Source organism: Lissotriton vulgaris, chromosome 11 (genome assembly GCF_964263255.1).
Source record: "Lissotriton vulgaris chromosome 11, aLisVul1.2, whole genome shotgun sequence".
NCBI lineage: Eukaryota > Metazoa > Chordata > Amphibia > Caudata > Salamandridae > Lissotriton > Lissotriton vulgaris.
Genome location: NC_141699.1, coordinates 731,773,117 through 731,792,714, shown reverse-complemented (window position 1 = coordinate 731,792,714; position 19,598 = coordinate 731,773,117). Strand labels below are relative to the sequence as shown.

Sequence of the window (19,598 nt, the reverse complement as noted above, 5' to 3'; positions counted from 1 at the left end):
TCCATTCACCAATGCATTGACTCAGTTATCCATTAATCCACCCCGTTACTCTGCCATCCTTGTACTTATCCAGCCACCTATCCAGTCACTCATCCTTTTACTAACTCATCCACCTACCTACTTATCCATCTACCCACTGATCCATCCATCCTTTCACCCTTCCTTCCATTCAATATTCCTTCCATTGCTCCCTCTTCTATTTAGACATATTTTCTTGTTTCTTGCTCCTGCTTGCTCTTCTGTTAACAATGTATTCCTTCATATTTATAATGATCAGCTTTTATCTGCCAAACTGCAGACAGAAGAGTTCTATGAGGAACGCCAACCCTGCTGTAGCTGCTAAAGCAGGGAGTTCACGATGCCATTGGCTCAGCGCATTGGCTTGTTATGGTCCTATTGTGTTTTGGGAGCTAACCACTACCTGCATGATTTCCTTCAACGCTTTCTTTTCACACCTTTTTTAGCATCTGGATACACACAGCCCTAGCTGTCTGTGGTTAGAGGTTTATGCTTGTACTGTATCAGAGCCGGCCCTAGGACCCTTGACTTGGTTACTGGGGAGGACACTCTGGGGATGTTTCTGTCTTGGCCAATGGTAGACCTGAACAAATCCCTTTACACAATGCTGCCAATGTAAGTCCTTTGGCCATGGCCAGGCAGAACGCCTCACTGGGAAGCCTTTTCTAATTGAATATTGGTGAAAAACAGGTATTTTCAATTGTGGGTAGTTATTTAGTAGCTCCGATGTAGTAGCTTAGAGGAATTCAGCAATACACCAGTCTGTCTGTGGGATCTCTCTACCTCCTCTCCATGTTTCACCATGCAGGTCTGTGTATCCCAAAATGGAAACCAGGGCCCTCCATGTATCTTACCATCCACAGGCACACATTTACCCAGTGCATGTATTCAGCAGACATGCACTGCACAGTATATTATCCAACATGTATTGTAGCACACATACATCCAACATATGCATTTAACATGCTCACATTGTCCAGCACTGCATGCACTGTATCCTTCAGGTATGGTACCACTCATTGGTACACATACACCCACCCAGCACATGCATTTGTTCTACATGCACTGCATAGCACTACATCTTTCAGGTACTGTACCACTCATGTGATTCAGCACATGCATATTCCATGCATGCACTGTTCAGTACTGCCCTATTGCACCTTTCCCAGGCACTCAGACACCCAATGCAGGTACACCACTTCTGCGCTGCACAGCACTTTACACCAATCTAATGTAGGACAAGGGTTATTTAAGTGCGCAGCAGCATAACTTTAAAAGTGAGTTTGTCTGTAGGCCTCACTGCAGTGACACAGGTTAAAAAGGCCATGTTCACTCCTACTATTCAATCCACAGTATGCTGCCTCCACCGCTCATGCTACTTTATTCTTGATGAAGGCGTAGCCACTATGAGGGAAGCGCTTTGAAAGCCCCTGACAGCCCAACAGCACCCCAATCCATGAGACAGGCAGTTGCATAAATTATAAATGAATAAGTGCCAGAACCCTGACCAGGCAGGAGGCCACTGCAGCTTGCACCACCCATTGCCCCTTTCATCGCTGCCAATGACTGTACCAAAACAACTGCTAACAATCTCTCTCGCCAGTAAGTGTGACAGTTCAAAATATTCCAGGTCCCTAAAGCTAAAGGAATGACTGGGGTGGCATGTATTATTTATTTTTAATGTATATAGTGTATTCATAAACAACCATAGTTCTGCTCAGCTCTAAACTAGATCAGCAGCGTCCCCATATGACTGACTGTTGTAAGTGCGGTGCTGACAATTAAGTGCTGGTGCCAAGCACCGGAAACCACTGGCTCAAATTAAACCCTGGAGGCAGGCCAATGTCATGGCCCAAACACATGATCCATGTCTACCTATGACAACAAAAATCACAATTAGGGGATCAGACATCAGTAAAGTTGGTCACTCAGGGCAGGAGTGCATGTCTCTTACCATGTGGAGGACTTTTCTGTCCCAACACGGTGCCCAGACATAATGCTACAGATTATTCAAGCTCAATATGGCGTGGCTCCGCTTTGCCCTATTTTCATACTTGCACTGGGTATAAAGAGTGGCTGCACAGTTGGATTGAGCCCAAAAGTGGCTGCAAATATGGAACAATTGCTGCACTAATTGAAACATCCAAAACAACCAAGAGCGATCCCAGGTTCTTCTTATATGACATTTTTCTGGTGCCAAAGACCAAGTTCACAAAGTCAAAAGAGCCTTAATATTAATTTCACTGACTTATAGGGAATCTTGCAGTTTAGGGAGACCAATGAAGATCTAAATGGTTTCACAATCCAGAGTTATAGGTTATGTTGACTGGTGCTGAAGTTGAGCTTGCACCCAAATCCCATCCACCAGGTGCACCAAGCAAACTTTACAGGTCAGACGCAGTCACGATTTTAATTCAGCATTAGATCTGTGACTTAAGGATAGTTTCCTACTGCAACTTCAAACCGCAATATCTCTTGAACCATAAGGGCTAGAAAGATGAAATTATTTTAAAATCAGACTGACTGGAGTTGGCCAATGAAAAATCACTCTAAGACTTAGCATGGATGTTCAAAACATCTGTGATCCTCTTGGCCTGTAAAGAGATAGATACGAGCTCCCACAAAACAAGAAAATGTACAGTGCATGTCAAGGGAGATGCAACCTCACCAGACTCGCCGTCCTGAAAGGCTTTGAATCGGTCTTTGACTCCTGTCACACAAATTATTTTAAAGGTCCTATTTCTGATCACAGCAAACTTGTTTAGTACTTATTTTACCCAATGTAAATATGTATTTAATAACTTGAAATTATTTTATATGAGCTGTTGTGCTTTTATGGTCTATTTACAAAAGATCGAATAAAGCTATGTGCCTGACTGACTCCTGGTCACTGAGATGTCCTTGGGTTCTGGTTATCTTTAATGCAAGGTACCGGTGACTCTTTGAAACTTCACTTCATTTGAGAAAGCCTCCACAGAGACTACCATCAACTGGGCCTTGTCTATGCTCTGAGTTTCATCTACACTTCTCCATACTGGGCAGTACAGCTTTTTGTTTACAGTTTTTTATAGCGCAAACTAGACCCAAAGGTATTGGAGCGCTTTACATGAGCACCAGTTACATTACACAAGGTCCCGTACATTTTATTGGCATGGGGGGTTACGTGATTTAACCAGAATCCCAGGATGTTGAGCCAATGCCAAGATTCAAATCTGGCTCCCCAGTTCCAAAGTCAGCAGCTCTGGCTGCAACACCTCATCTTCTCCAACAAGGTCAGAGGGCAGCAGTAGCTATCTCCAGATTTTGGGACTGCTTCTGGCTCTGTGGGAAACAACAGGGAGAGTCTGCTTCCAGGTGAACTAATCCACATACACGCATGCCCACACACACACAACTCCCCCCTCCCTTCAAGCCCCAAGTCACTGGCCAGCATGTCCCTGTACTCTGATAGGGAATGCTAGTAAAATATAAAACCTTGATGGACTTTCTGAATGTAGATACCATTGAGGGAAACCAATACTGCAGGTCAGGAAAAAAGTGAAAAGGGCATGATGATAGAGCTGTCGGTAAATTGTCAATAATTAATTGGCCTGGTCAAAATGATCCATGAATCAATCCTGGGGAAAGCCCAGCCTGTGCTAGAACAAGCTACATGCCATGCTGGTTGTGTCCTATACGAATACCACATACATACATGCATACGTACATAAATACATACATATATACCTACATATATGCCAAGGTAAATGAACCTAGAAGCCTTGATACCTGTTGACCAGCCATGTCTCCTCTGCACGTCTGGGTTGTGCCCAGAAATATTGCTCGTGGTATCATTGTGTCCATGCAAGAGTGGATCTCATAGGGTATAGGGGGGAGACAGAGAGACTGCTAGGGTGGAAGCGAGTCTTGTCAGGACTTTAGGGATCACAAGAGGTTGCCTAACGAGAGCATTGGGGTGCTGCACGGCTTACGCCACCATCCAAAAATAAGGCGTTTTAGAATTCTGAGGTTGACTGGCCCTGAAGAATTATTCCTGATGAACTGGCACTTGAACCCTAGATCACATTAATGACTCAAATTGTTGGACTAAGTCTTGGAAAAGCCCACTGGCTGTACTTAGCACTAGGAAATAAACATGTGCCGGCTGACACACAGGTTCTAAATAATCAGAACCAATGATGTCCCAAAGAGCAAATGTGGAAGAACCCGGAACACAGATGTAGTTATACAAGTAACAACTACCACAAAAGTAATTGAAGGCATTGATTTTACAAAGTCACTCTTGCTGGTTTGAACTTAAAAAAACAGATACAATAACTACAGAATATTGGTGTTTTGAGTTGAACTATTTTGCAACAGGGCACTCTTGGAGTAAATTCAGAAGCTGTGTCCTAAAGTCATTACATTTAAGAGGTTGCAACCAGAGCCTTTGAAAAGGAGGAGCAGACGTATAAAAACCTCTACATTGTGTCTTTCCTCCTCATACCTCTGTCCCGTTGACGGAACCTTGTTGAGTAACATTGTAATTGGAATCCCAAAGCTCACCAGGAGCACTTCAACATCACCCACAATTATCACACTGTCCATAATGCTCAATGGGATTTAGAAATATTGGGCCAAAGATGTGAATTCTAAAATATGTTTGGGGTTATACCCAACCCCTGCAGGTGCTAACACTGCCTCTTAGTTTTCATTGAGTATCATCATTTTAACTTCCCCTTTGACTTGTGTGCTAGAGAAAATCATATTATTATTTGATGTTTAGCACTGACTTGACAACTGAGCGTTTTGTGCCTTATTGACTGTCATAGTGTATCTGAGTTTTTAGCCACTAACACCTCCTAGCGTAAACCTTGACTTTTACATCTCCCCACGACCTGGAGAGTCAATGGCCCGAAGAAAGTAACTTGCCTATACGGTTGGAATTCAACAATGCAATTGTTTACTGTGTAAAATTAACCATTGGCTGCCCCAACACCACAAGAAAAGGCCTCACAGTTATCTCCTTGTGTCACAGCTCACTTATTTTTCCTCTGTCTTCTTAAGTCTGCTGGTCACACATGTCAGTGTCTGCCTCTTTCTGTGACCAGGTGTGTCTTTGTTTGTTATGTCTTTATTCACTTGCATTTCTTTGTCTTCTTTGTTTTCAGCTGGCGTTTTTCTTTGTTTGTTGTGTCTCTTTCCATCTGTGTTTTGTGCTTTGTCTTTTAAGCTACATTGTCACATATGTGTCTATGTATTCTTTGTCCATAGTTGTTTGATGTGTCTCTCCTGATACCTTTTCATCTGGTGTTTCTCTGTGTTTGTTGTGTTTGTATCGGTCTTGTTTTCTTTGCTTTGTCTCTCTTGGTTTAGTTTTACCAAGTGTATATATTACGTATGTTGTAGCTATATGCACCTGTGTTTCTGTGTCTTATCTCACATAGTACATTTTCATCTGGCATGTCTATGTTGTCGTGTGTGTCTGGCTTTGTCTATTTCTATTAAACCTCCTTTACTTCTGTAAGTGTGTTTCTATCCACCTGTGTTTCCATATCTTGTCTTTCATGATAAATACTTTGTGTTTGTATTGTCTCTGTTTGTGTTTCTGTGCCATATCGCTGTGGTACTGTTTCACCTAGCGTGTCTCTATATGTTGTGTCTCTGTGTGTTTCTTCCTCTTCTTTGTCACACCTTGTACCTTCCAACCTTGAAGGTGCCTGCGTATTGTGTTTCTACCCGCATGTGTTTCTGTGACAATTGCCTTGTAGTCCTTTCTGTTGAGTCTCCAACTGCCTGTGTTTCTTGCCTTCTAATTTTTGGAGCCTTTTATCACTGAATGTCTGGAGGCAATGCTTGTGGCTCAAGATGCTCAATGCTTTTCATGTATTCTCGCTAACACTCAGTCTCTCCCCTCCTCCTGTAACTCCATCTGTTTCTCTCTTTGTCCCTCTTCCACCCTCACTCACCTCTTCCACTCTTCCCTTCTTCTCATAGGTGAGCGTGTACCTGGGAAAGCGAGACTATATTGATCATGTGGACAGCGTGGACCCTGTGGGTGAGTTCAAGACGAAGGATTATGTAAAGCAATTATCTCCCTTCTGTCCCTTCCACGCCACATCTTATTTGCATATTATCCTTTCCTGTCTCCCTCAACAATTTGTGCATCTTCTCTCTTCATACTGTCTCAAGGGTGTCTGCACCTCTTGTGGTCCTTCTATATTTCCTGCTTCTATTCCTCTCACCAATCTTCCCAATGGAGCTTCTGGAACTTCCTGAACTTCTCTGGGAAGGAAACTTATAAGACATTGCATGTATGAGCCCCTAGTGCAATGAGAGGAACACCGATAAATTATTATCATTATAACATTCCATCTTCATCATCAAGCAAGCTTTATTCGATTTAAAATAAATCATAAAAGCACAAAATAGTTAATGACATCATAAAAACGTATTTAAAATACATATGTTAAAAAAACACTGTGTAATGGGTAGTGTCATTAGAGGAAGAATTAAGGACTTAATTTAAGAAATATTTGGGAGAGAGGTATGTCATTGACTGTTGTTATAGATAGTGGAGTGAAAGTAACACTGAGACAGATGAGGTAATGCTTGAGAGCAACATCACAGAGCCAAGGACGCCATCTTTATGTCATCCAGAAACCAATGGGATTGCTGGGTTCCTCAATTATCCTATATGAAGTGCATGAGTGTACAGCTGTGAATAATGGAGAAGGCTGGTAAAAGAGCGGTGAGTGTGGGTTTGGTAGCACAGATTCACTCGCCGCCCAACCACAGAGGGGCCTCAATTCGCCAGTGCGTCCCGCTTGGTTGGAGAGAGTGGAAAGAGTATGCGCTGATGAAGAGGTTTTGAGGAAGAAGATGTAATGAACACTGAGAAGGAATAACTTAGGGTGTGACTCAATGAACAAGGTAAAGAAATTGTATGTCAAGGAGAATGGATGAGAGTGAAAAATGAGAATCTGGTGTATGCAGAATTAAAGTAAGTGATGGGATATTTGGGGGACTCAATCAGACTAAGGGGTGACGACGTGTGGATGTCTGTTTCCTGACAAAGGATTTGCCCCTCATTAATTACGTAAAATAACTGCAGTACACGCTTTTGTGGAGGTTAGTGAGGGAAAGGTAAGAGTTAGTGCAATGTTAGCCATTCATAGGATTCAGCAGGATGAGATGGAAGTTGTAAAATGAAATGTTTTTTGCGGTAAACAAGTCCTTACTTTGGAAAACTTTGAAAACTTCTACGTTGGAATCCTTCATCAACCAGGGCCAGGAGGGAGCAATTGGGAAAGAAAGTGATAGTGTGATCATGTTTTTGTAAGAGTCTCTAAAGGAGACAACATGAGAGAAGGAAAAAAGTAAAAAGGATGTGCACTTTTCTAGTGCCAAAAGGCCAAGTTTGTATGTAAAAATATTGAGAAAAAATATTGTGAAGGTGAGTGAATATGAGTAAATATAGACTTACTATTCTTACCTTCACTTCTACGTACCTTGTAGATTATCGCTAAGGTACATATGTGTGAAGTTAATTGTAGAAAACGTGTACTTATTTATTTATACTCACTTTCATGATATTTTTGTTTTCAATAATGAGGCTTCAATATCCTGTCACACCAAAAGGTGATCGGGGGCTGCTTGTAATAAGTCTAACCACTGGCAATTGCACAGAGTAGCACTCTCACCAGCGTTCTTTTTCTCACTACGCCACCCCAGTTTGGACCCAGTCATATGCAAATCAGTCTTGACCCTGCTCCCCAAGGAAACAGCAAACACAACAAGATGATGAACGGAGTGCTGAAACGTTTCAACCACTCACCCCCAGTCACAGATCTGGGTTTAATCCATGTTCTTTTTCTCACTAAACCACCCCAGTTCAGACACGGCCATATGCAAATCAATCTTGACCCTGCTCCTTATGGGAACAGTCCAGCCCGAACTGCCAGGCCAGGTCCTCCCTGGACCCGAAACAAGCATCCTGGGACTGGTTTTGCCCTCGATATTTTGTCCCCACAAACATTTGTGCTTGATATTCTGGTGGAAACCCCTCTATTAGGTGGATTTTCCTCTTGGACATCTGTCGGTCTCCTCCCAAGTGTGTAGGTCAAACACCAGTGCCCCTGCACTAAAGAGTCACCACCAACAGTCAACCTCCCCATAGCCTGGTGAGTGGGCAGTAGGCCCCCTCTTCAAGTGTGTGTGGGTGGGTATATCTTGGCTGCTTGGCAACTCTTGACACCTTTGGTTATTAGATTCTGGTATGTGGACCCAAAAAGGCAGATTGGGTGTCAGAATAGTCAGAGAAATGATTGCACTTAGCTATCTCAATAAGATATACAGGACAGTATGGAGAAGGAAAGAGGGCACCAGGGGAACCTCAACTAGATCAAAGCAAGGACCTCCCTACTGACTGGCACACGGAAGCAAAAAAAGCACACTTTGAAAAAGATGCCCATGTACTGTAGCAGATAAATCATCTCTAGAGGCTGTATGGAATGAGGACACTCTGGGCTGCCCGTTCAACGTCACAGTATCTACGGAAAGCTAGAGCAACAAATCAGTGTGATCAAGTCACTACTCTTCTGAACAGAAACAAAACAAGTCACTTATTTCTTGAGCCATTGTACACTGATAACTGACTGTGGAAGCATGTTATACCTTAGTGCCATTGAAAATTACCTCTATTGTACAAGAGTTGATAGAGGTATGTTTTGTAGCAGTATTTCAAGGGAAGAATATTGTAATCCAATCTATTGTGGGCTAAATAATTGAGGACTAAAAATCTCATAAAAGTGCATTTATATATATGTGTGTGTATATAGTCAAGTATAGGTTTCTTAACTCCACGTGTGTCTTGACGAAATATATATCTTCAAGGTAATTGGATGTGGAGTTAGGAAAAGTAAATCTATACTTACCTATATATTCTTATCTTCACAATATTTTTGCAGTAGGTATGTAGGCCGCAATAGGGTTGTCTCCTGATGTGCTTTCCCCTCAATATTCGGAGAAACAGCAACAGAATTGTGGTAGGAACAAAGAAATGATTCACAGCACTTGCAACTGGAACTTCCTTGACTCCGGAGTAAAATTTAAAAGAAACTACGAAAAACATAGAAATCTAATAGGGCAATGTCCTTAAGATTAACAGCTTCAAAAATTGACTCACTGGTATCTGTGTCAACCGAGAGAAAGACGGTAAAGGGAGCAAAAGCTACAAAAATAACTTGGAGGAAAAATGCTTTCTGACATAGGGCTGACGCCCTGATTGCTTTATCACAGTGTTCTGAGGAATGAATATTGAATATCTTTTTTAGCTTCATAAATGAACCTAAAATAAATTCTATAATTTTCTAGCAAAATGTTTCATCGTGTATCTTTTAGTAATACCAAACTCCATTGGGCTCTCTCCTAATCCCTCATCAGCCTGCCCTGCTCGGATACCTAAGGGATGTAAGGGCAATCTTCTGCTTTGGGCCACATGCTGTTTTCCAAATTAGTATTCTCCTCTAAGGATACTTTATTGCCCTCAATCGGAATTCATGTCCAATGTTCTTCTCCTCCTGGTATCTCACACACTGTATATCTGTCTCTTTCTTACGTCTCTCCCTTGTCTTTTGTAGATGGGGTTGTGTTTGTGGAGCCGGACCTGCTGAAGGGGAAGAAAGGTAAGTTGCCATCGAGAAAAATAGCATGGGATACCTAGTATCTGATGAGGTGACTTCATGCTATCAACATCACTAACGCGACGAGAGCTCACACTGCTGTCAACAACACTCGGCCCACTCGAAACACACACTGCTGTCAACAACAGTAACCCACTTCTAACACACACTGCTGTCAGCTGTTCATAGCCGACTGCTAATACACACTGCTGTCAACACCCTAAGCCCACTTAAACTCTTTTTTTTGTAATTTGAACTTACAATCAAAGAAATCATGAGTACTCAGTACAAATTGGCTGTTGGGCAATAGCATTTGGTACAGGGCAAAAAAATAAATAGCAACAGTTCCTCTGAAAGAGGGCACGAGGTTAGAGTCCATTGGTACATAGGTACATGTGCTAGGAGTCACATCCAACATATCCACAATTATCAACAATGGATTCTGCTCGGTAAAACTTTGAGCCCTTATGCTTAGTTATTTCACAAATTATACATTGGCAACATTTCTTAAGTCAAATTAATATAATAGAAATGTAAGTCAAATGAGCTGTTGAATGGAAAATGGGCATTAGTGGAGCAATTAAAAGAGCAATTCCGCCACTCAGTCTCTGAATAGCAAGATATACAAAAGAAAATCACGTATACACAGAAATAGATTTTTAAGTTTCAGCAAAAATGCTGAAAGGAACAGATCTGTACTAGGTATGAAATGGTTTTGCGTAGAGCGCAGGATCCCAAGTGGTACAGTGAGAAATATACCAAGTGAATAAAGTATTGAGACCCAAGATTGAGTCCAAAGAGAGGAAAATCAAGATGAGAACAGCAGAAACTTCATTTATTTGGGTTTCACTACATTGACTGATGGGTCATTTTATTATTAGCAGCACCAAGTCAAGCCTGCAGGTTGTGTATATGTGCCAGCTGCCACACATTAAAACAGTGTTGTGCCATCTACACACCGGTTGATGTAGATGCCCTTAATTGGTTTGGCTGTGTGACAGAACCACACATGCGTTTACCACGCATGCCGGTTACACAAGGTCTAAACCACGCAAGTCTTAACCACACATATGCCTTTACACTGCGGCCTTAACAACTAAATATGCGTTGTTAAGGCATGTATAGCTAAGACATACGTGTGGTTAAGACTTATCAGGTAAATCTTACCCCGACCCCTGCCCCCCCCCGCCCTGAGACCTAAAACTACCTCCCTCCCTCCCTCCTGAAAACCAACCCAACCCCGAACCCAAAAAACTTTCCTGCCCCCAGCGCTAAATACTAACCCACCCTCCCTATGCCCTAAAAACTCCCCCAACCCCCCTGAGCTCTAAAAATCTACCCTGCCTCAGCCCTAAAAAGCATTGCGATCCTTACCCGAAGTCCTCAACCCTAAAAGAGTCCTTCAAGCCCCTGCCCTGACACTTAAAAGTATCCCCTGCATCCTGAAAACCAACCCCTCCCCCGAGCTCTAAAAACTTCCCTGAATCCCCAAACCGTAAAATCGACTCGCCCTCAACTAAGCCCCAAAAACTATCCCGACCCCCACAAGCCCTAAAAAGTTACCCTACCCTCCAGCCCTGGAAACAACCATGACCCCAAAGCCCTGAAAACTACTCCCAATCCTTAATACCTACCCCCACCCCCCAAAACCCGGTCCCAGCCCCACTTACCCTGCGGCATCCTCTCCTGATCCTTTCTGCTTCCGCCCAGTAGCAGCTAGACCACGCACTGCCTTAACAATGCATATGCGTGGCAGCGCTTACGGTGTTGGAACACGCGTAGCTGTGCCCGCATTGTTCCGACTGTTTCCCAATTGGTTAGCGCGTCTAAGAATCAATGTCAAGAATATCAATCTGCGCACAGTCTGACCCCACACTTTTGACTACCAACCCACCAAAAATGGGAGCAAAGATTGAGGCGTATAGATTTACTAATCTAACTGCACATCTACTCATCTTGACAATGTGTTGGTCGTCAATACTGTGCACTGGCTATGATATTTTGGTACCATACCATGCCCAGCACCAGATTTCCCCACAGCTCCATAGTTCACAAACTAGGAAGACGACTCGGGTAAATCTGGTGGTTCCTTCGTGGACAAACTTGAGTTCATCTTTACAGAAAAGAAGGAAACTGCTCACAACTCTACCATGATACTGACATGGATATATAGAATAGACAGCACTGACCCATGAGCTGTCACATCAAAAACAACACCTTAACACCTTCCAGGTGCTATATTAAATGTGTCTATATCTTAAGCAAAAAGTTGCATACATATTCTTGTGTAATGATCCAGAAACACACAGGAGGAACCACACTGATTGAAATCACAGATACTGTTGGAAGATACATCTGCTGCTGGAATCACAGACGCTGTGTAAAAATGTATGTATCTATGCAATATGTCTATCTCCAGCTGTTACCTACCTTGCTTTTACATGTGCTTAGCTCACATTATCTTGAGTTATGATTTCTGAGTTCCATAACATTAAAACACTGGTTAAAAGAAGAAGCACGGATGGTATCAAAGGCAGCAGAGAGATCAAGAAGAATCAACCAGGCCAGGGGACCATGATTGGCTAACTTCAATAGGTTTCCCTGAATATGATCGGGTATGATGTCATGCCTAGGCCTAAATCCGGACAGATTGGAGCAGAGAAGTTTAAAATTGCCTAGATTCGACTGGAGCTGTGACTGAGCCACCCTACCAACTGCAAATTGTTGCTTAGTGCTGGCAGACCTCACAATAAATCACAGTGATCACCCTCCCTTGGGTTCAGATAGATCAGCCTTCTTTTAATTTAAATCAAGAGAGGTGTGGTGCAGTGGCCAGGGCAACTGACTTCAGTGCACAGGGCTCATGGTTCGATCCCCGGCTTTAGCGGCAGCTCAACTCACCACCATGTGACTCTGGGCAATAGTTCACTTAATTTCCAAAATGGTCCCCAGTGCCTTGAGACCCGTAAGGGTGAGTAGTTCATGCTTTACAAACACGGATTTACATTTAAATGATTGCTTCTTTAGGGAGCGGGGCACATGGCCACAAATTATCGGGACAACGAGAATAAGCATTTTTTTAAAATAATGCATAAGTGATGGATCTATAGAGAGGTTAGTGGACTTGATGGAGTTGATTAGTGTCATGGTTCCATCCAAAGACGTAGATGAAAACTGAAAGCAAGAGGGGAAGGTCTCACCTTAAGTATGTCAGTATGTCACCAATGTGAAGCAACAATGGAACTGGCAAATTGGCATTATTTGACATATCATCAAGCTTATCAGGCGCTGGAATTCTGGTCATTATATAGGTAAATGTATTCTCAAACAACAAAGCTGCATATTTGCTGAATGCTTGTGATGTTCATATTGAAGGAGAACTGATATGATATTTGAAGCTATGTTGAAGACACATTTTTTTTCTGAGCTGAACTTATTGTTCCAAAATTGTTTTTCTGGTTGAACTGAAGTAACTGTGTTTAAGTGATTGTAATCTTCTGAATCATAGTTTCCTACTTTTTAACCTCTGCTGCATGAAATTTGGTATTGAGTTACAATGGGGTATACCCTAAGAACTCTCTGACCTGGGTCAGTAAAAGTAGGTACAATAGTAATGGTCAGAGTCTATAGATTCAATATGACAACAAATGTAATATATGCATTCAGTTATATAGGAAGCAAAAGGTTGCTCCATCCAAAGTGTGCTTCAATTTTTATTCATTATTTAAGCACATTATTGCTTAAGTACCCAATTCCAGTCATTGAGTACCAGGATTGTGTGAAGTGTCTCTCAATTCAAACATATAAGATACAATATTCAATTACTTCATTGAATCACACAGTTGCCTTGAAGCATAATTCTCATTTGATAATGTAGAATTTATCAGAAGAAAGCAGCACAGTCGATATCAAATCATAGTATTTCAACGCGCTCGAAGTGATGGAAAAGGAGAAGTTAGATGGGATAGGTGTGATGGGAAAGAAGTGAGGACTAGGTAAAGGTGGTTGTGACCTTAAAACAATCACAGTGCTATAAAATACATCCTTTACAGTCTAGATTACGATCTGCAGTTCCAATACACTCTTAAGCATAGGGTCCGTTTTGCTCTGTTAATTATTCCTATGCGTAGAGAACAAGTATGGTCAAACGTTGTTGCGGTATAAGAATCACACAGCCCACGTGGTTCGTTAGCTTTGTCAGTGAAATGTGTCTCCGTGAAGCTGCCTCCTCGCTGTCACCGCCGTGAATATACCGCAACAACGTTTGGCCTGGTGTGACCATTGTAACAACAAGATGTTTGAAATGGAAATGCCCCGATCCCAATAATTGCAGAACTACAACCAGAAAGGAACCTTTGACGGTCCTACGACAATGGCCACCCAAGGGCCTCACAATAAGCGCTCCTGTTTCTCCTTGTCCTGAAGAAGACCCCAGCCTGAGGATTTAACTTTCCCGTCAACCAGGGGGTCGAAACGTAGACCAGACCATACTTGTTCTCTACGCATAGGAATAATTAACAGAGCAAAACGGACCCTATGCTTAAGAGTGTATTGGAACTGCAGATCGTAATCTAGACTGTAAAGGATGTATTTTATAGCACTGTGATTGTTTTAAGGTCACAACCACCTTTACCTAGTCTTCACTTCTTTCCCATCACACCTATCCCATCTAACTTCTCCTTTTCCATCACTTCGAGCGCGTTGAAATACGATAATTTGATATCGACTGTGCTGCTTTCTTCTGATAAATTCTACATTATCAAATGAGAATTATGCTTCAAGGCAACTGTGTGATTCAATGAAGTAATTGAATATTGTATCTTATATGTTTGAATTGAGAGACACTTCACACAATCCTGGTACTCAATGACTGGAATTGGGTACTTAAGCAATAATGTGCTTAAATAATGAATAAAAATTGAAGCACACTTTGGATGGAGCAACCTTTTGCTTCCTATATAACTGAATGCATATATTACATTTGTCGGCATGAAATTTGGTGTCATGTGTTTCTTTTCCTCTGCATATCAAGGGGTAGAGTGGGTATGAATGTAACTGATCTTTAAAGGGGTCAACGCATTCAGTGCTTATTTACAAAGCAGAGAAAAGCAGGAAACTTAGGCCACACTAGTCAGTTACAAAGTGAGACTATCCTCTGTTCTCAGAGATTTGCTTTTTTTTATTGTAGCAGTATTGCTCCTCATGTGTCACTTGATCTCTTCTCAGTTTACGTGACTTTGACCTGTGCCTTCCGTTACGGTCAGGAGGACATTGATGTGCTGGGTCTCACCTTCCGGAAGGATATCTACTTCTCCAGGATCCAAGTGTACCCACCTGTGGAGCTCATCAAGCCGACAACCAAAGTGCAGGAGAGTCTGATGAAGAAACTGGGCAACAACGCGTACCCTTTTCTTTTAATGGTAAAGGAAACATGGCCATTAGGTCACACTGTTGTCTCTCAGCTCCTTTGTATTGTCTGTCATTCGTCTCCCACGGTCTTGCTTCTCGGCCACTTCTTCCATTCTCTGACACAATGTTTTTTTTCTTTTCATCTTTTCTCTCTGTCTCCTAGTCACTGCCATTGTAATCCCTTTATTTTACATTGGCTGCTTTTCTTCCCACTTCTCCCTCTGCCTCTTCCTGTGAATAAATGACTTGTAGAACAGGGAGAATGGAAGAAGCTCCCCAGGCATCATAAGAGGAGCTCTGGGCTGGATCAGCCTTCCACCCTGTTCTGGATTTCTACCTTGGATGCAATATTCAGTATTGTCACCCAATGTGACACCCCCCCACCTCAAGGGATCTCAGTCACTAAAGGTGCCTTCCATCATCTTAAATTGCTTCAGAGCACCCTCCCTTTCCTTCACTTTCCCCACGAGATTGGACTGGTCTTAGCAGTGGTGATAGCTCACCTTGACAATTGTAACAACACCCTTGCTGGTCTCCCTAAGAGCTATCTTCATAAACTGCAGAGAGTTCAAAACCAAGCAGCAAGGCTCATTTGTGGGCTGGGTTGCAAAAATCACGTCGTCCAGCCCGCTGACGAGTACATTGGCTACTCATCAAAGTAAGATAACTCTTCAAAACGTTGGGCATTCTCCACAAGTTTTTTTTATGGTTATTCATCTTCTGCTAACCTGCTGCCTAACCAGTGACCTACACTTAAAAGACATGGCAGTAGGTATCATCATGCTGTATCAAAAAGAATTCCTTTCTATGTTACTGACTTTCTATTTGTGACCGACAGGCCTACACACTAATCTCACTTTACTAGTGTTCAATCGTGACACGGGTAATTATTTCTGCTCAACACTGGAATTACTTATGGCTCTCAAAATTTTATTCCCATAAAGTTAAAAATCATTTTGATCTCATTTATAACATAACATTTCAAACATATCCTCAAAACCAATTCTTCTCTAATACATATGATAATTCCTATTCTAATTTTTACTCGGAATAAAAAATTTCGTACAGTTTAAAAAATCATACATTAAAATTATAACATCATAGCATCAATATACATTGATTGAAGAAAGTCCCTTGTCGACGCGTTTCGGTGCTTTGTGTTGTTTTTACACTTTCTTCAGGACAGACTTATATTTAAAAACAAATGATCTTCATTCTAAAAACAAATACATACAATTAGTATCTTGTGCTTGATTGAGAGCAAATTACATTCTATCTAGTGTGGTGCATGCTTTCTACCGTGTAGAATTGATTAATCCTCATAAGTGTGGAATCCTAAAGTGAGAAGATTGATGGCAAAATAATCTAAGTAAGATTGCCCTCTAAATATAATAAAGTGACACGGTAGAACGCATGCACCACACTAGATAGAATGTAATTTGCTCTCAATCAAACACAAGATACTAATTGTATGTATTTGTTTTTAGAATGAAGATCATTTGTTTTTAAATATAAGTCTGTCCTGAAGAAGGTTTAAAAACAACACAAAGCCCCGAAACGCGTCGACAAGGGACTTTCTTCAATCAATGTATATTGATGTTATGATGTTATAATTTTAATGTATGAATTTTTAAACTGTACGAAATTTTTTATTCCAAGTAAAAATTAGAATAGGAATTATCATATGTATTAGAGAAGAATTGTTTTTGAGCATATGTTTGAAATGTTATGTTGTAAATGAGATCAAAATGATTTTTTTTTTTTTTATAAAATTTTTATTTTGTAGTATGCAAGGTGAAAATAGAAAGGGGGAGGGGAAACAGAGCAAGGGGATCAAGAAAGAGAAAGGAAAGAAGAACAGGTGACAGTTCGCCACAAATCCCCACACAGGGGGTGCCAAAAAAGGGAATATGTTCGCAAAGGGAGGGGCAGTAGAGCTTCAAAATCCACATCAAAGATGGCGGTAGCCAGGCAAAGCAACGGAAGCGCGGACAGGAGGTCCGTCCATCACAGCGTCCAAATCGTGCCTGGAACTCCAACAGTGGATGCATTGTCCTCGGCCAGGAAGAGCAGCCCAAGCCTCATCCGAGACTTAATGTCCATCCCGAGGGCACAGCAAGTCGCAATAGGAGAGAAAAAAAGAGATAACTTCCCCAACTACCCCCCCTTCCCCCGTCCCTCCCCAACACCCACCTGCCACCCAGCGGTGGCGACCAGCATGCACACAATCCACAACAGTCACACCCGTAATCAGATTTGGAAAAGATGAAGTGCCCGCAGCGCTGACGGACAAACTGCCGAAGCCAGGCCTCGGGACAAAAACCTCACCAGGGGACCCCAATTGCACATAAAGTTTTTAAAATTCCCTAGGAAGATGTCTGAGAGACGCTCCAAGCTCAACAAACGCCACAGCCGGGCATGCCACAAGGAGACAGCGGGAGCAGACGGGGTCTTCCAAGCGGCTGCCAAAGTCAACTTAGCCGCACCCAAACACAACCACATACTGCGCTTATCCGCCCTAGTCTGGTGTTCAAGCAATGGGTCCCTAAGGCCTAATAGAACAAAGTCCATGGAATCGGGGAGCGGGTAACCCAGAATGTCCTTAATGTGGGAGAGAATCTCGGCCCAAAACGGCCGAATGGTGGGACAGTCCCACCATATATGGCTAAAGTCCCCCAGCATCCCACAGCCTCGCCAACACCTATCCGAAGCCGTTGGAAATATGCGGTGTAGTTTAGATGGGTACAAGTACCAATCGAAGAGGAGTTTCATATGGGCCTCCCTGAGGTCAGTAGAGTGGTTATGTGTCGTCACGTCCCGCCATAAGGCCTTCCACTCGCTGTCGGAAATGTCCCTCCCCAGTGTGGTCTCCCAGTGATCCTGATATCGCGGCCGCGGAGACATAGTAGTGTCTAGCAGCAGCCCGTATAGAAAAGAGATCACTCCCTTCATGGTGGAGGTGCGAAGGAGGAAAGATTCGAATTTCGTCAAGGGTCTGGTAGCGGCATCCACTACCCCAGGCGACGTCGCCCAGTGCAGGACCTGAAGATGTCTAAAGCGCTCCGTCGGCAGAACTCCATAATCCCTCATACAGTTGTGGAAAGTGAGGGGTTCGGTGCCATGGAACAGGTGGGTGAGGGCTCTGCAGCCACCCTCCCTCCAAGTCTCAAAGGGACCCTCCGTCAGCGCCGGGGGAAAGGCCGGGTTGAAATGGATCGGGGTGAATGGGGACGGGAATGTGGTCCACCGGTCATCGCCACACACCGTGTCCCAAACCTTCCACACCGTGCTGGTGGGAGTGCTAATGTACGCGTTTCTGGGCCGGTCCACTTTAGGCTTCCAGGCCAAATCCCAGATGGAGCGACCGCAACACTCCGATCCATGTGGAGCCAATGCTTCTCCGAAAGCTGTTGGGACCACTCCACGAGGACTCTCAATTGGGCAGCCTTGTAATACAAATGCATGTCCGGAAAGCCCACTCCTCCCTCTAAGCGCGGGCGCCGGAGAACCGTAAACGGAAGCCGCGCCCGGCCACCTTGCCAGACATACTTCAGCATCACGGTCTTCAGCCGACGAAAGTAGTCCAGCCCTATCGGGATAGGCAAGGCATGAAAAAGGTATAGGAGCTTAGGTAGAAGAACCATCTTGAGTGCATGAATCCTACCCAGCCATAAGATAAATTTGGGCTTCCATCGGTCCAATTCAGCCCGAATCGATGCCAACATCGGGGGGAAGTTAGCCTGGAATAAGGCACCTATGGTAGAAGTCAGTCGCACTCCCAGGTAGAGCAAGGACGACGACGTCCACGAAAGCGGAGTAAGCGGCCGGATCTGTTGCACCTCCCCCGGTGGCAAGGTCAGATTTAAGATGTAAGACTTGTCAAAGTTAACCTTAAAGCCCGCCACCGCCTCATATTCAGAGAGTACCGAGTGGACATGGGGTAGCGACAGCGCTGGGTCACGAAGGGACAACAGGACATCATCGGCAAAGAGCGAGATCTTATGCTGCTCGCCCGTAAAGGGGAGCCCTAGAATCCGTTCATTCTCCCGTATCGCCAATGCCAATGGTTCTATGCTAAGGGCGAAGAGGAGGGGCGAGAGGGGACAGCCCTGGCGCGTCCCTCGGGAATGGCAAAAGCTACCGGACCTATGGCCGTTAACCAACACTCGGGAGGTAGGGCTACTGTAGTTGGCCTCAATCATCCGTATGAAACGGGCGAGAACCCGAAGGCCACCAGCGTCCGGTGCAAGAACCCCCAATCAACGCGGTCAAAGGCCTTCTCCGCGTCAAGCCCTACCCGCTGGTATGCGGAACCGTTCCGCTTTTTCAATGAGATGGACGACGTGCCGAGATTATCATGAGTCTGCCTACCCTTAATGAAACCAGACTGATCAGGATGGATCAAGGCAGGCATCAGGTCTTGCAGCCTGCCCACCAGGATGGAGGAGTACAGTTTAGCGTCCAAGTTGAGGAGCGCTATCGGGCGGTAAGATGTACAGGAAGTAGGGT

General features: G+C 43.5%; 1 protein-coding gene across 1 annotated transcript in view; it reads left to right on the top strand.

The window, feature by feature from the left end:
* The window catches only part of SAG (S-antigen visual arrestin), a 139,760-nt gene that overhangs the window by 23,054 nt on the left and 97,108 nt on the right, over positions 1-19,598 (top strand). The window contains exons 3-5 of the mRNA XM_086943847.1: positions 5,995-6,055; positions 9,639-9,683; positions 14,907-15,100. Coding sequence (XP_086799973.1) covers positions 5,995-6,055; positions 9,639-9,683; positions 14,907-15,100 — 300 coding nt within the window. The remainder of the gene's footprint in view (positions 1-5,994; positions 6,056-9,638; positions 9,684-14,906; positions 15,101-19,598) is intronic.